Below are 17696 nucleotides of genomic sequence, written 5' to 3' on the forward strand. Positions count from 1 at the left end.
CTGGTGGCAAGCTAAGCATTAGAAGGCAGGTCTCCCGAATCTAGTCCTCTAGAATAGGTTCTGTTGAGTCACAAGATGGAGACAAAATACACAGGAAAAAATAAGGCAGAGAATGCTAAGGGTAGGTTTCAATTATGTTAAACAGCTTTCAACAGTTTGGTTATAAATGAGGATTTGCTTTTCAAGTGACTATGGCTTTCATAAAAACAAGGGAATGTCATAGAACCGAACAGGTGAACAAATGATAAATTAGCCAGTGTATGAAAAATGAGCTTCAGAGGAAACACAATTACATACCTCCTTCCTACTAGCATTTCCTCGAACACTTTATCAGCCATTTCTTTTATGAACAGGACAGCATTTGCTAAGATCATTAAGGTAACTCATCTTAAGCCAAAATGGGTTTGAAAAAAATACCGTAATATGAGCAACAAATACACTAGGGCCAGCAAGCAATTATTTCACATGGCATTTTAAATTTATTTTTCTTTCTTTTAACTTCCAAAGAAATACTCACTGGAGGAAATTCGAACAATACGGAAGTATATTAAGTGACACACTCCATGCCCTCCTCAATTCCACCCCCAAGAGTGTTAACACATGACTGATTTATATCAGAACAGTGCAATAAAACTACTTTCTCTGAGTCACTCTTTTTACAACAAAGAGGAATACAGAGTTCCCCTGGCCAGACAGCCCTTGGAAATCATATTTTAAGACAACAAAGAGGTTATGGACGGTCTGTGGCCCAGAACTGAGAAAAGCAAGCTGCCGATGCAGGGTTTAAATGGAGAGTCTTGACCTCAGCACTGTAACCAGATGAATGAGGCTGCTGAAATACCTTGATAATGCTTCTGTGGGATACACAAACACTTCAAAAATGAGTAGGAATATCTATACCTTCTCTTTTGGTATTTTATTGGGAAAAGTTAGGCCAATTTGCTCATAAAAAGACCAACAATCTGAATCAGTTTTTGGTTTCTTTTTTAATCCATACTTGAGTGACATGAGTCGAAATGGCAGAGTAAGGAACTCCAAAAGTCCATCCTCCATAAAAGCAATAAAAAAACTGGCAGAAACCGCAGAATCAGTTTTTTTGGAACTCTGGAAACTAACCAAAAGCTTGCAGCAACCACTTAATGCACTTAAGTACAGCAAAACAGTCAAGAAAAACTATCTAGGTTTTGGTTAAAGTAACAAGCTTTGTGGCATTTTATTTTTTTTATTTTTATTTATTTATTTATTTGTTTGTTTATTTTGAGGAAGATTAGCCCAGAGCTAACTGCTGCCAATCCTCCTCTTTTTGCTGAGGAAGACTGGCCCTGAGCTCACATCCGTGCCCATCTTCTTCTACTTTATATGTGGGACGCCTACCACAGCATGGCATGCCAAGTGGTGCCATGTCTACACCCAGAATCCGAACCAGCGAACCTTGGGCCACTGAAGCAGAATGTGCGAACTCAACCACTGCACCACTGGGCTGGCCCCTGTGGCATTTTAACTTACCCTGGTCCCATCCCCCATTCCCCAGCTCAGTGATAGCCTTGAAAATAACAGCCTGCCTTCCTAGTACTGGTACCAGAGGCAGCAGAACAAACCTCATTCACAAAGAACTGTAGTAACTTGTTTTGACCTGTCTGGTGGTGCCCTAGAAGACAAAACATTGACCTTTATTGTGTCTAACTCAGAATTCTAAGTGCTAAAAAGTGGCTAACTGGAGGGAGTTTGTTGAAAACACTTACAGGCAAATAAATCTATTTAATTGCTGCTACGTGAGGTAATGGATAAGAGTTGGGGCAAACAAAAGACTAATGAAAGAAGTTGGGAGGAAAGGCTGGAGAATGAGATGCTTTGGGGAATAAGGGCCTTGAAAAGCTCTCACATATTCCAGAACATCTAGATGGCCATGTGCATTCCCAGGGTGAGCACATGCTCCAAAAAGATCTGAGAAGGCCCTAAGCTCTCACCGCTGGCTGACCTTCAGGCTGTTCACAAGCAGAAAGCAAAGCCTAAGGGAAGTTGTACACTGTCTGGCTGAATGCGCGCTTCAATACACACACAGAGCCCACCTGCAAAGAGTGATTTTTGTTTTTTGGCTTCTGGGCATTTAAGAAAAACTCTGTCAGGGGCCAGCCCAGTGGCACAGCAGTTAAATGCACACGTTCCACTTTGGCGGCCCAGGGTTCAGTGGTTCAGATCCCGGGTGCGGCCATGGCACTGCTTGGCAAGCCATGCTGTGGTAGGTGTCCCACATATAAAGTAGAGGAAGATGGGCATGGATGTGAGCTCAGAGCCAGTCTTCCTCAGCAAAAAGAGGAGGATTGGCAGCAGATATTAGCTCAGGGCCAATCTTCCTCCAAAAAAAAAAAAAAAAAAGGAAAAACTCTGTCCAATCACCAGCTGATCACTAAGCTGAAACTGAGACTTCAGGGCCACACATCGCAAAGAATACATACTTCACAAAATTAGTTCAGAAAAGTCACTAAACAAATAACCACCATATTAAGCAGCAATAACAAACCCTGGGAGGGAGAAGAATCTGATTTCCAGAGTTGCTACACTGTAATATTCAAAATGTCCTGTTAATTACCAGGCATCCAAAGAAACAAGTAGCACCCACATACAGAAAAAAGAGCAATCAATATAAACCATTTCTCTGGAAGCCAAGACTCTGGACTTACTAGACAAAGACTGTAAATCAGCTATTTTCAATATGCTCAAAGAGCTAAAGACACTGCTCATAGAATGATAAAATAAGCTGCAGACTAGGAGAAATATTTTCAAATCTCATATCTAACAAAAGATTTGAATGCAAAATATGTCTTAAAAACTCTACAATATGAAAACAAACAATCTAATTTTTAAAAGTGCAAAGATTTGAACATTCTTCACTAAAGATGATATATGGGTGGCAATTAACCACATGAAAAGATTCTCAACATTATTATCCATTACAGAAATGACCATTCAAGCCACAATGAAATATCACTACATATTTATCAGAAAGGCTAAAATAAAAACAAAAACAAACAAGAAAAACCTGGCAATACCAAAGGCCGGTAAGGATGTGGAGCAACTGGAACACTCATACATTGCTGGTAATAATGCAAAATGGATACCACCACTCTGGAAAACAGTTTGGCAGTTTCTTATAAAGTTAAACATATATTTACCATATGACTCAGCAAACTGGTATCTAGGTACTTAAACTAGAGAAATAAAAACTTCTGTTTACACAAAAACCTGCATACGAATGCTTATGGCAGCTTATTCATAATCATCAAAAACAAAACAATCTAAATATCTTTCATCAGGTAAACAGATAAACTGTGGTACATTCATACGATGGAATACTACTCAGCAGTAAAATGGAACAAACTATTGATACACAGAACACCACGAATGAATCTCCATAGCATTGTGCTGGATGAAAAAGGCCAGTCTCAAAGGCTATATACTTTATGATATGTACATATCACACATAGATATGATTGTATAATATTCTAGAAAAGGCAAAACGACAGAGACAGAGAACAGATCAGTGGTTGTGGGGGTTGGGGGGGGGAGGTGTTAGGGTTACACAGAAAGTTTGACCACAAGGGGCAGCACAGGAATTCCAAGGTGATGAAACTGTTCTGTAACCTGTGGTCACACGAATCTATACATGTACTAAAACTCATAGAACTATGTACCAAAAAGAAGTCAACTTTACTGTATGTAAACTTAAAAATTAAAGGAGACAAAACACTGCTGGGGTTCAAATCCCAGCTCCAGTTCTCTTTGCCCCATTTTCCTCATCCTAAAAAGAGAACCTGACTTTCTGTGTTCTTAGAGGGAATGCATCAGTTCCTGACATTAAATAAGTGACTGATAAATAAAATGTTTTGTTCAGATATGCTAAAAAGTTGGCACTTTTTAAAAACTTACTACAGGAGTAAGAAAGCTAGTTTTCAATTAAAAGAGCAAAGAATTAATAAAGAATACTGGAATTAAAACCCCTAAGTCTTCATTATCTTCATCAAACTCTCATTAGAAACCCATGAGGGGACCAGTACCAAAGTACCCTCTACAAGGTTTACGAAATCCTTGCGCTCAAGGAGCTCCTGCAAGGTTTGTTCCAAGAGGGGCAGTAAGGACTCGACATCACATTTAGCGCTAATAGCAAACGCACCCTAGTTAAGGCTTAACGCTAAACGTTCAGCATCACTGCCCCTCTCCTGGAGAGGGTGCCCAGTGGCAGCCTCCTTTGCCCAAGTCAGGGAACGTTAGCAACGTTGGACTTGTCGCTCGCTTTGATGCCCTACATCCCATGTGTCACCAGACCAGTCAATCCTCCTTCAGAAATATCTTTAACATTCACCCTCCACACTATTCTAGACATTTGTGGGGTTTGGGGCTTTTTAAGCAGCAGCTGCTGCTGCGAGTAATGGCGACTTTCTCCTTACCAGAAAATCAGCCTCCTTCTCTCAGTCAAATATCCAAACCTACATCAAATTTCAAAACCCAATCCAATGAGGGCCCAAGATGGCGGCGCGCGGGCGGGGAAAGCCGCTCACAGCCGGGAAGCGACAACCGTCCCCGAGGGCCCCCGCGCGGCGGGCGGGCGTGCAGGTCGCGGCCCCCGCCTGGGGCAGGAGCTCAGCGCCCAGGGCTGCCAGGCTTCCCCGCAGCAAGAAGGCCCTGCAGGGAGCCGCTGGGAAGGACGCCGAGAGCGAGGACTTGAGGTCCACTTGCTGCCCCACAGCCCAGAGCCTGGCGCCAGCTGTGCTGATAGCACCAAGTCGCAAACGTCTAGAGCTCTTAAGACTTAAAAGGAAACAGGAAAATGTGACATTCCTGCGTGTCAGAGCATAGTGTTTCTTCAACAGGGTAAGACATGGGCAGAATAGGAATTCACTTTCCATTATTGTGTACACGAGGATTTGGGTTAGAATAAAATGTAACCAAACGAACGATAAAAACCACACTGAATCATTTTTTTAAAAGTTCGGTTCCATTCTGTTTGACAGGTATGTGTTAAACATATGTGCCAGGCACTGTTCTGAGTCATTGGGCTTTCACAAAATGAGCCTCTCCTCTCCTAGACAGAACTCATTCCTGAAAGTCAGAGTGTTCCGCTCATGCATGGAGCCTGCTAATTTTACCCCCTCTCCATTCCAAGAAACCTCGGAATATCACCCAGGGCAAAGTCCCATCTGACAGAAGCAGCTGCAGACAATTCTTAATTCTTGAAGGCTGGTAGCCAGGTAGGTACCACAGGACACTACCATCCTCCCCCAGGAGAAAGGACCAGGGATGGGTCTGAAAAGGTGGCTGTGTATAGTTTGTCATAGGCCTCTAAGGTAAACCAGCATGAGAACTCTGCCCAAAAGGGGCACTGTGCGCAGGAGGTGGCTGGCCAACCTTAGAGCCTCTTTCTTGGAGAGACTGGCTGTAAGAAAAACAAGAGAGAGCCAATTATTCAGTAACTTCAGAAGCCACGTAAGCAGACAGAAGTAAACTGAGTCACAAAAAATGGTGGTGCCACTGACATAAGGAATAACAATCATCCCAACTTACAAAGGAATGTTCTCTGGAATAGCTATTTGCTATCTGTTTCCTAGAGCTACTCTTATCTCCAAATGACTTCTGAGACTACTTCCTGTGTCTTCTAACTTACCCATGTATCCTCATAATAAGCCTCCATCAGCTAAGGATAGCAGAACAGGCTTCTCTTTCTTGCAATCTGAAAGAACATAGCTATCACATGCATTGCTTTCTGGTTCCTTCAATGATAGCTCCTTGCACTGTTGTTTATGTGAAGCCTTCTTAGGCTCTAAGATAACAGAGAGACTGAATAAAATCCATGTATAAAATGCATGGTGGATTCTGTTTATTCTGTTTGACTAAAAGTCATCACAACATGAATTACTTATGATGGAAAAACATAGTTCAAATTACAAGAAATCACACTAAAACCGCTCAACATCACATTTTTTAATAAGATGCTAAGCCAGTGAGTCTCACCTCACATAGAACTTCAAAACTCCAGCTCCCCAGCTACTATTCCAGAGAAATTAATCAGGAAATCTGAGGGTGGGGTCATGAGCATATATCTTTTTTAAAGCGCCCCAGTTGATTCTGATGCCCAGGCAGAGTTGAGAACCTTGGCACTGAGGGGAGTAATTGAGAGCCTTGTTATTCAAAGTGTGGTTCAGGGACTAGCGCAGCAGCAGCATCACCTGGAACTTGTTGGAAATGCAGAATCTCAGGCACCATCCCAAACCTACTAAATCAGGATCTGCATTTTATGTGTATGCATGTGTGTGTGTGTGTGTGAGTGAGGAAGATTGTAGCTGAGCTAACATCTGTACCAATGTTCCTCTATTTTATTTGGGATGCCGCCAGAGCGTGGCTTGACGAGTGGTCCCAGGTCCATGCCCCAAATAAGACCCTGTGAACCCCAGGCTGCCAAAGCAGAGCACACAAACTTCACCACTATGCCACTGGGCCACCCCAGGATCTGCATTTTTATAAGATCTCCAGGTGATCTGTAGGCATACTAAAGTTTGAGAAGCACTGTTTGGAGGTCCCATTGCTACAGAAATGTGAGAAATACCACACCATGTTATAAAGTTGAATACCTCAAGAAATCTATGAAGAAGAAATAGGAAGAGAAAAGCATAAGAGATAAAATCTTTGTGATATTAGTCTGAGAAAGACAAACACTAGATGATTTCACTCATATGTGGAATATAAACAAGTACTTGGACAAAGAAAACCGTTCAGGGGTTACCAGGGGAAGGGGGTTGGGGTGGGGGTACAGGGGGTGAAGGGGACCACTTATGCGGTGACAGTTAAGAAATAATGTACAACTGAAATCTCACATTGATGTAAACTGTTATGAACTCAATAAAAAAAAGCTTGTGATATTATGTATTTCACATTATTAAGTATCTAATTAAGAGTAATATTCAAATGCAAGTCTGCACACTTTAAAACTTGAAATACCACTTGTTTCAAGTGAATTCCACTTACAAACCACTTTCCACTGGCAACAGTTATACCTCAATTGAGTAACACAAATCTGCCTTGTAATCTCCAGACAGCTCCAGTTATCTCCACTGAGCTATTGTATGTGTGGAGGGGGAGTCCTGTGAGGGAATAAAGAAACAAGGGGTGTGGTGACAATACAAAAAGGGATCATTTACATGGGTGGCTCCATGCCAGAGGACCTTCGAGTGTTACATGAACACCTCTGTACTAGTTTCAAAGGACTATTTGGAAATGGCAATATTTATTGCCAGAAAAACTACTTCTCCACATGTTGTGCAAACATTTTCTCCTGTGCCCTCGTTCTTGGCCAGCTCTCAGAGAAAAGGCATTCAGCCGTCTTCCAGTATAGGGATTCCTTGCTTAACGTATCTTTGGGAAACAGCGCTCCGGTAAAACGAAGGCAGCCATATTGAAAACAAATGAACTCTGAATGCTAAGCAGCAGCCCTGGCATGCGTCATAGGGCTCATTAGCAATGCAATTGTTAATCTGCTCATAGGCATCAGAGTAGGAAGAAAATCACCTCCCTTCACAGCTTCTATTTATTTATTCCCTGAGAAGCATTTAGCCCTGGTACTAGGCAAAATGTCAAAATCTGAAAACTGGTTTCAGATTCTATAGGTTCCTCTTCAGTACCTTTCAACTTGTCTAAGGATGACCATGACCCACTTCAAGAACTATACATTACACATGAGAACTTGAAGTTTACTAGCATGTTCCCCATCATAAACTTGTAGAATAGTAAGAGAATGAATAATTCCCATTTAAAAGATGAAAAAAAAGGGGGCAGGGAGGAGGGACTCTGATTTGTTCAAGGTCACACTAAAATAAAGCACGAAATAGCGAAAAGAATCTAGGTATCCTAAGGTAACCTCATGTTAACAAAATACATTATAGCCAGATGGTAAGGAGAGGAAAAGAAGATCAAGCTGGAATTTATGTCAGTTAGGTATTACATTCAGCTGCTAGTCATAAAGGCCTAAGATAACAGTAGCTTACATAAGACAGAGTTTATTTTTTCTCAAATAAAGGAGGAGGCAGGCAATCAAAAGCTCATATGATGATTCTATTTTAATCATTGGAAACTCAGGTTCCATCAACTTTTCTGCTGTACCATTCACAGTTCATGGCTTCCATTCTCAAGGCAACCTCGTGGCCCAGGATGGCTGCTGTGAGCTACACATCCTTGTTCCTGGCAAGAGGGGGAAGGAAGGTGAGAAGGGCAAAAGGGTATTTCGTGCAGTTGAGCTTCCTTTAAAGAACTTTCCTAGAAATTTCACTCAGCTTTTACTTGCATCTCATTAGCAGGCTGGAAGCAGTTTTGTATGTGGGCACATTGCCACATTCAAGGTTCCATCATATAGGGTTCCATTTACTACGGAAGGAGGGAATGAATATTGGGTCGGCAACTAGGAGTCTGCCACAGAATCCTATTCTGTCACTTCCTAGCTGTGTGACCTTGAGGACTATAGATTATTCACTCCCTCTAGGCCTCAGGTTCCTCATCTGTAAAATGAAGGAAATTGTCACACCTACCTCATAAGATTGTATGAGGACTAAAGGAGAAAAATACACATACAACAATTAGACTACTACCTGGGACCCAGCACACAATAAATATTAACTCACTATTTGACTATACTAGAGTCCTCCTCTAACTTCCTCTCCATTTCTAAAATTGGAAAGGAAAGAAAATTAGTCCTTTGCACCTGTTGATACTCTAAATGTGCATGAGTTTTAGTCATAGGTCACCTCAATCAGACATAAGTATTTCATGCCTTTCTTTTCTAATTATGAAATGAAATTACGTGCCAGACATCAGCACATATCAGATATTCTGGACAGAACTAGGGTGGAGGAATTGAGCTTACATTCCCCAAAAGGCAGGGTCTAAATACAATCCTCCTGTAGATCTTTGGAGAGACCGAAGCAGCTAAGGAGAGAGTAAAAAACAATGATATCTCCTGTGCAGAATTCCAAAAAATTTATGTAGATACTCTACCGTCAAGGAGGTGGAGCATAACCCCTTACTCCTTAAACGTGGCTGCAGATAGTGACTTCCTTCATTTCCTACAGTATGGAAATGGGGGTTGGGGCTGAAGGTAGCCTTAGAGTAAAGAAAACTGACAAACACCACCTCAGCTAGGTGATCGAGGTCAATATCAACACTGATAAATGATGTTAACATTATGTACCCTTAATATGTGATAAAAATGGTACTTAACCTCTGTAGTTAACACTCAATCCTCCCAAACACCCATAACTCTAGTCTAATAATGAGAAAAACATCAGACAAATCCCAACAGAGTGACATCTACAAAATATCTGACCAGTACTCCTCAAAACTGTCAAGGCCATCAAAAACAAGGGAAATCTGAGAAACTATCACAGCCAAGAGGAGCCTAAGGAGACATGACACCTACACATAATATGGTATCCTGGATGGGATCCTGCAAAACAAGAAGGGATTAGATAAAAACTAAGGAAATCTGAATAAAGTATGAACTTTAGTTAATAATACATCCACAGGGGCCGGCCCGGTGGTGCAGCAGTTAAGTTCGCACGTTCCGCTTCAGTGGCCCGGGGTTCACTGGTTCGGATCCTGGGTGCGGACATGGCACTGCTTGACACGCCATGCTGTGGTAGGCATCCCACACATAAAGTAGAGGGAGATGGGCACGGATGTTAGCTCAGGGCCAGTCTTCCTCAGCAAAAAGAGGAGGATTGGCAGCAGTTAGCTCAGGGCTAATCTTCCTCAAAAAAAAAAAAAAAATACATCCATATTGGTTCACTAATTGCAACAAATATACCATACTAATGTAAGATGTTAATAATAGGGGAGATCAGGGGACGGCCCCGTGACCGAGTGGTTAAGTTCGTGCACTCCACTTCAGCGGCCCAGGGTTTCACTGGTTCGGATCCTGGGCACAGACCTAGCACCAGTCATCAGGGCATGCTGAGGCAGTGTCCCATATAGCAGAGCCAGAAAGACATACAACTAGAATACAGCACTGTGTACTGGGGGGGGCTTTGGGGAGAAGAAGGAAAAAAAAAAAGGATTGGCAACAGATGTTAGCTTAGGTGCCAATCTTTAAAAAAAATAATAAAAATAATAGGGGAAATCAGATGTGGGGTAGATGAGAACTTCTGTATTATCTTCACAATTTTTCTGTAAATCTAAAACTATTCTAAAAAACAAAGTTTATTAAAAGAAAGAAAGAATGGTAATGGTACCACCCACCCCATACCACCATACACCAATCCCCACTCCAAGGGCAAGCTTACAGCTCCTAAAAGGGAAGCCTAAACTGCTGACAGGCAGGAACTGATATCCTGCCCTCTTATAAACAAGGGGGCCAGGCCTTCTTTCTGCCCTGTGTCAGGCTATATCCTCTTCCTCCCCAACCTTAAACCTGCTCTACGTTCTGAAGCTACTAGACATATATTTTCATCTTCCACTTAATTGATAAGATTTCCATTATACATATGTTAGTACCATAAATTCCCCTAGAACACACCCCATGTCTCCATCACCTTATCAGTGGAGCTCCTATCTTGAAAGGGGCCTGCAGGACAACTTAAGCTAAAGTACCTGCCCTCTCCAGCGACGGCAATATCTTGAGCTTTGCACCTTTGGTTTCTCCCTCACCAACAGAGCTCTTCTCAAGGAGCCCAGAGAAATCCCCCAAGATCTGACTTAGCACACTGGCAAACCTCTATAAACCAAGGCAGAAGTTATCTTTCTTCTCATCTCCTAGAGTTATAAAACATAAGGCTGGAAGCCTCATCCCTTCAATTAATAAGGCAAAAACTGAGGCCCAGAAAGTTGCTGTAAATTGCCAGAGGCTAAAGCTAACTGAGAGAGACTCAGTTTGAACCCAGGTGTTCAGAGGGCGAGTCTCTAAGTACCAGTGAACGAAAAGCTGAAATGATCTGAGGGAAAACAGAGTGACGATGTTGCCCCCAAGTGTCATATGCCAATGAAGTTATAGACACACTGGATGAATACTCTCAAAGATTAAAAAAAAAAAAAAAAATGAATGAATGAATGCAGGGATTAACCCTGGTTAAAAATAGGATGTAAGATGATCAATTTACCTCTGATTAGCTGAAATCATTTTGAACATAATTACTTATGTCACAAGAGTGAGCTTTTCGCTTACGACCATGAAGAAAAGCTAAATACAACTACAAACCATGTTAAAATAGTTTTATGTGTGAGAAAAGCCAAATGAAGAACTGGTCTCAGTCTTTGGGGATCTCGTAGGATTGACGTAGTTCCAAGAAATGCATGAACTCCAAAGCAAAGCAACTACACTTGATTATGAAACGGTGAAGATGCAGATTTCCATCCTTTTTTCTGCCAACCTGAAACTCCACAACTATTTCCCAATAAAGAAAAATGGAGACTCAACTAAGCGTCAGATATCTTAACAACAATAACAAAAGTACACGAGTAAACGCTAATAACTTTATAGGTATTTACTATGTGCCGAGCTGTGCTCTAAAGGTATTACATATATTAACTCATTTAATCTTCAAACTCTATGCAATAGGTTTTTTAATATTCCCATTTTGCAAATAAAGAATGGAAGCACAGAGAGGTTAGGTCACACAGTTAGCAAGACGAGAGCCAAGAAATAAACCAAGACAGTCTGGTTCTCTTATGCTACATTCCATTTGATAGTCACCATGGACTACTTTATATCCTTATTTATCTTCTTGAAAGTGTATTAGTCTTACCTTCCCTAATTCTATGACACGTTCTTTAAAAGCAGGGAGCCTATTTTAGATATCTCTTTGTGTTGCCAGTATTTTCTACACCATTTTGCACACATTACATTGATGGGGATAACTAGACAGGTCCTCCTAAAGAACTTGGCGAGTGCAGGATTTTTAAATGACGTGTAAATATATCCGTAGTTTCCATGGGACTTAAAATAACTTTCCAAAATAAATTAGACAGCTTTAGAATTCTAATAACAAAAACTAGAGATGGTGCCCCAGAAGAATTGTGCAGTTTTCAAAAGTATCTAACTTATTAGACAGAGCTGTATATTCTCTGGGAGAATATGACTTGGCGTGTGATAAGGATTAACTCAAAGAAACTATAATTTATGACTTGGAACACACAACAGAGGTAACTGAGGTGCAGCTATACCTGGCTGCGTTATTTTAGATTAAGTTTTCTAACATTTCTGAGTCTCAGTTTACTCGTCTTTAAAATGGGAATAACAAAATGTACCCTCTTCCCTCTCAGGTTGTCGTAAGAATCAAATTAAATGAGGCAGGGAAAGCCCTTCCTGAGCAGAAAAGAACCAGATAAATATAAAGAATTTCTAAAATATAACAAGCACCATGCAGGTATAAACGTGTGCATTAATATCAATTGACTTTATTAGCAATCAGTAGGACAGCTCAGAAAACCATGGACTTTCAGGTCAAAAAGACCTAGATTTAAGTCCCTATTCTGCCCTTTACTAGCTGAGGGACCTTGGGGAAGCTGCTTAAACATTTTTGTCTTAATCTTTTCAATTGCAAAATGAAGAAAATAATACTTCACAGAGGATAACATATAAGAAGCACAACGAATTTCATTCTGTGCCCTCATACTGACAATATTAGTTATTTTGCTTAAAACACATTGGAAAAGTTGTATCAGTCCTTCCAGAGTTTACCATAAAGACATCAATACGAAGAAAGAATAAATTTATTTAGTATTTATGAAACCCTATTAAATGCCTACCACTCTTTTGGGTGATTAGGGGAGGACCTAGAATTTTGTATTCCCTGCCCTTTGGAGAAACAGTATAAAAATGCTGTAGGCCCATCAGCGGTTCTCAGACCCATTTGAGAGTCTGACAAAAGCTATGGCACCTCTCCCTGAAGAAAGCTACAGAACTTATAGGAGACAACAGGACAACATCTTCATGACCTTGGGGTAGCGAAAGCATTTTTAAGCCACGGAGACAGTGAGGGGAGGAGAGATACTAACTATAAAGAGAAAGATTCAAAAGTACACCTACATTAAAATTAAGAATTTCCACATCAAAAGAAACCATAAAGAAAATTTTAAAAATAAGCCACAGAGTAGAAGATATTTGCAATACGTGTAACCAACAAAAGTCGAGATTCCTGTGTAAAGAACTCCAACAAATCAATAAAAAGTGTCTATATTTATACAATAAAAAAAACTACAGTTGCATATACCAAAATGGATAAATCTTAAAAACTTAATATTGAGTGAAAAAATCATGACACTAAAGAATACACACAGGATGATTCCACTCATATGAAGATGTAAAATAGGTAAAACTAAATAATATTGTCTAGGGATGCATCTGTGTATGCAAATACAGACAGGTAATACTCTACAGAAAAGCAAGGAAATAATAATCAAAAAAAGTGGTTCCCTCCAGGGAAAGGAAGAGGTCGTGACTGAGAGAGATTGGAGTCTGCTTCTAGGGAACTGATAATAATCTGTTTCTTGACTACGACGTAGGTTATAAGAGTTTTACTTTACAATTTATAGGTTTTAGACGCTCTTCTGTATGCACATTGCAAAAACAAACACCTCCACAACAACACCTAAATTTAGATGGAAGAGGAGGAGTTCACAGGCGCCCGCAAGTCCATAAACCCCAAGTTAATGGCCTCGAGCTATGTGAGATCAAAGAAAAAGAGAAAATCCCTTGATTCCAAAGTGGTGGGGGAGGTGGGAGTGATGAGAACAGGAAAGGTGAAAGATTAGAAAAAGATTAAGCAGAAGAAACACTAAACCTCTGGGTCAGTTCATACTCTCACTTGGAGAGAGAGCAACATCTAGAGCAGCTGTAACTAACAAATGCCCAAGCTTGGTAAGGAATGCGATGGTGTCTGAAAAACACATTAACTAATGAGAGGAAGGAGGAGCACAGCCTGTAAAGAAATGTAAACTATTAAATAATGTGTCCCAAAAGAAAGAAGACCAATAATTGCGAGTTTAACCCTCTACCCACTCCACAATATCTCTGTCCCTCACCCCTTAATGGAGATGGGGCATACTAAATGGTTAGAAACTGCAAACACCAATTTTCTGAGGGAAAAAGTGCACAATGTCATGTCTCAGCAAAATATTATCACAGAACCTAGAAAGGCTTCTGCCAGCCTCAGGAAATTAAGGAACTGGTGAAAACAAGTTACAAAATGCCATTTCCACCAGCCTTGGAATAAATAAACATACTGCAACTAAAAGATAAACATATATTTGGATGATATCTAGGCCGACCTCCAATCCAGCTCTTCCCAGTACAGTGCCTTGTAAGAGAGACGGAAGCTTTTGCTGAGGGTAATAGGAATTCAAGGTAGCCTACACTGTTTAAATCAGTTAATTCCATGGAGGTACACCTCTGTAGTTTTTTCATTGCGTGCTTAAGACAAGTATTTACTCATATCCAGCAGTTACCCATTATTTCATTAGGTCTGCGTTTATAGTGAACCAAACTATTGATTATTTTCAAAACGGCTGGTGTTCACGTAGACAGTCAAATGCCTTATCTTGGTGGAAAGTCCTTACAATAGGCAAAAGGAATTATTTTTAAGGTTCCAAGATCCTACCAAGGGCATCCAATTGACTATTTCTTCATGTTCCACTTAAATTCTTTCATCTCATTTTCTACCCTCCATTTGTTCCCCACAGATTCATTATCTTCTCTTTAATTCTCCAGCTTTCTCTTAGGTTAAGGAAGCCACATAGAAAATCTTCTTCACAGCCTGATATTCCACTTTCTAAAGAGCATTTAATGGACCATTCTCATCTGAATCTTCCTCACTCCTCTATCTCCCCCTCGTTGTCATCTCCTCAAGTTTGTTCTTCCCTCTTGTTTTCAGACATCTGGCTTCTCCAGTTGGAACCAAAGGCCAGAGAACTTCCTCTTTAATATGTTTGATTGAAAAGCTGCTCCAGGAAGAGGGAAGGGGTGTGGATCCACACGTATTCACTCACTGCTTATTCAAGTTTCACTTGTGCGCCAAACTACTGATCTGGGCCGCCTTTGTATATCCAGAAACTCAAGATCATTAAAGTAATTAGAGGCCCGGAAATGATTCTCAGCCCCAATGAATTTGCCCTTGGGGATGCTATATTCCGCACTAGGGGGGCTCACAAAATAACTCTAAGGCAAGTCCTACAGAAAACTGATGAGCTCCGGCGGTACGGGGGAGGGGAGGGAGGACAGACAGTCACAGGTCCGAAGTTCACAGGCCACCGAAACCAGACTTGACTCTTGGCACTTGGTTCGACCTGGTTGCGGTAGCGCAGGCAAACCAATCGGGAGGGGTCGCTCTCCGCCGAGACCGCCAGACCCAGAGAATTTTCCCCCAGCCTCTCACTCATCCGGAGATAAGTAAACACCCGGGCCACAAATTCCAAACCTGCAGCTCCTGGACTTAGTTTGCACGGAAAATTTGTAGTTTGGCTCCAGGGCCACTAGCAGGTAGAGACCAGTTTGAATTTCCTCGGGCTTGGCCCGTCAGGGAAGATGAGGATGGAAAAGCCACTCTCCCTCCTTCTCTCCTCCGAGTTAAAGGTGCCGGTCCCATCCAGGCTGATGAGACACCTGCGCGGCCCCGCGGCGCCCAGCCCTCGGTCCCCCGGCCCTCCTCGCGTTCCCTGCGCCCCTCACCTGCGGCCGAGTGGCCCGAGAGCGCACGGCCCCGGGCGCGGCGCGGCCCCCCGAGCTCGCGGCGCTCGCGCAGCTCTTCCTCCTCGTCCTCCCGCCGCCGGCCCTCAGCCATGGGCGAGGCGCTGAGGCGCAGCCGGGGGACGGCGGGCGAGCTGCTGGCCCCGGCGCCCAGTCCGCGAGCACCCGGCGCCCCGCGCCAGCGCCCTCGGGGCCTGGAAGGCTGGTCCTCGCACGGAGGTGGGGGCTGCGGCGGCTGTGGAAACGGCTACCCCTGCGGACTCCACCTGCAGCCGCGGGGGAGCGGCCGGCGCCGGCCGAGCCAGTCTCCCCGCCTCCTCGCGGCGCACCAGCGGCCTCTTTCTGCCTGCTTTCTCTCTCCCCCTCTCTTCCCCTTTCCTCTTTCCCTTCCCCGCCCCGCAGCGGTGGAGCCAAGGATCGGGCGGGTTCTGGCCCGGCCTCGCCTCCTCGGGGAGGGGTTACCGGCCACCGAGGCCGCCCCACAGCCGCGCACGCTGGAACCACCGCTCGACCAAGACAAACGCGTACAAAAATATAAAGAGGATAGGAAGGGGGGAAAGAGGAGGTGGCCTGGTCTCTTCCTGCCCTTTCACAATATTCCGGTGTCAACAGGAAACCCATTTGCTTGACGCTTAAACAAAAGGAGGAGGAGGTGGAGGAGGAGGAGGAGGAGGAACCTGCCCCCAGCCGGACTTGGAGGGATGGGACAGCTGGGAGCCGCTGAACTTGGAAACAAACTAGGCTTGGAATTTGGTCGAGCCTCCGCGTTGCACACTTGTTTCTTTCCCTCTCTTTTCGTCCTTTTAGATAGAGCCTCGCCAAGAGCACAGGCGATTTTTAGGGCAGTGAAACTACTCTGTACAGATCCTGTAATGATGGATACGTGTCATTATACCTGCGTCCAAACCTATAGAATATACAACATGAGGAGTGAACCCTAATGTAAACTATAAACTTTGGATGATTATGGAGTGTCAGTGAAGGTTCCTCAATTGTAACAAATGGACCACTCTGGGGGAGATGTTGATAATGGGGGAAGCCATGCATGTGAGGACATGGGGTATATGGGAAATCTCAATCTTCAGCTCAATTTTCTGTGAACCTAAAAACTACTCTAAAATATGAAGTCTAATAAAAAAATTGTTTTCAATCGAGCCTCGCTGTATTCTGATTAACTTAGGGTTAGGAAATAGCCACAAGCCTCAGAAGAAAGCATGTAAGAGCCTGGTCCCTGATTATCCATAGAGAGACGATTTGGTGAAGTGGCAGGAGCACTGGCTCTGGAGTCAGAAACCGTGATTTGAAGCACTTAGCTGTGAGACCAACCCCTGTGAAAAATTTTCAAAGCTGAAAAGCACCGTGAAAGAAAGTTCTGTGTATCTATATAGTACACATCTTAGATTCAGTACGCACATATGTACTTTCACACAGAGAGGGGCAGATTCTGGAATCTCAGAAAAAGATACCTGAGCAGCAGGAACATTGTCTGGACATGAACCGGTAGGAATCTGCCTGGTGGAATAAACAGGCCTTTATGTTCAACCTCTTGCTCTGTTTCTGAGAGATCATGAGAGCTCCTAATGTTCAGCATGGAAGAGAGAAAAAGAGAGGGAGAAAGGGTCACTGAAAATAGAACTGCCTGCCTATCTGAGTGCCCTTTCTTTGCATTTTCAATAGTGGCTGTTGCTGCCTGAGAAAATCTTGCTGCTTTTAGGCAGACAAGAACCACAGTCAGTTTTGTGGAATTGAGGTCAAATCCACAAGTTAAAACTTATTACTGCATAAGCAGTTGAGTAAGTAGACATCTGGAGAACTTGAAATTAAACTAGGGAAAAAAAGGTCCTGGACCTTGAGGGTTGTTTTAAGTGTTTTGGTTCACTTTAAGTGAAAGCATATTTGCCACTTACCTTCCAGGATGAGGAGTCATTGGAGGCCCCTACCCTGACAACAGCACGACTTCACTAAGCTGTTGGGGTCAGTC

General features: G+C 42.7%; 1 protein-coding gene across 17 annotated transcripts in view; it reads right to left on the reverse strand.

Moving 5' to 3' along the window:
* SH3D19 (SH3 domain containing 19) overlaps nucleotides 1–16106 on the reverse strand; it is a 161038-nt gene extending 144932 nt beyond the window's left edge. For 5 of the 17 annotated variants that reach the window (XM_070504898.1, XM_070504897.1, XM_070504896.1 and 2 more), the window contains exon 1: nucleotides 15698–16090. Coding sequence is in view for 7 of the 17 variants with exons in the window: in XM_070504893.1 (XP_070360994.1) it covers nucleotides 15698–15809 (112 nt within the window). In the remaining 10 variants the exon portion in view is untranslated. Of the gene's footprint in view, nucleotides 1–15697 lie in introns of all 17 variants that reach the window. The other 12 variants (XM_070504892.1, XM_044767116.2, XM_044767115.2 and 9 more) reach the window with 6 other exon arrangements.
* Between the last annotated feature and the right edge of the window lie 1590 nt (nucleotides 16107–17696).

Source organism: Equus asinus, chromosome 3, assembly GCF_041296235.1.
Source record: "Equus asinus isolate D_3611 breed Donkey chromosome 3, EquAss-T2T_v2, whole genome shotgun sequence".
In the NCBI taxonomy this organism is placed as follows: Eukaryota; Metazoa; Chordata; class Mammalia; order Perissodactyla; family Equidae; genus Equus; species Equus asinus.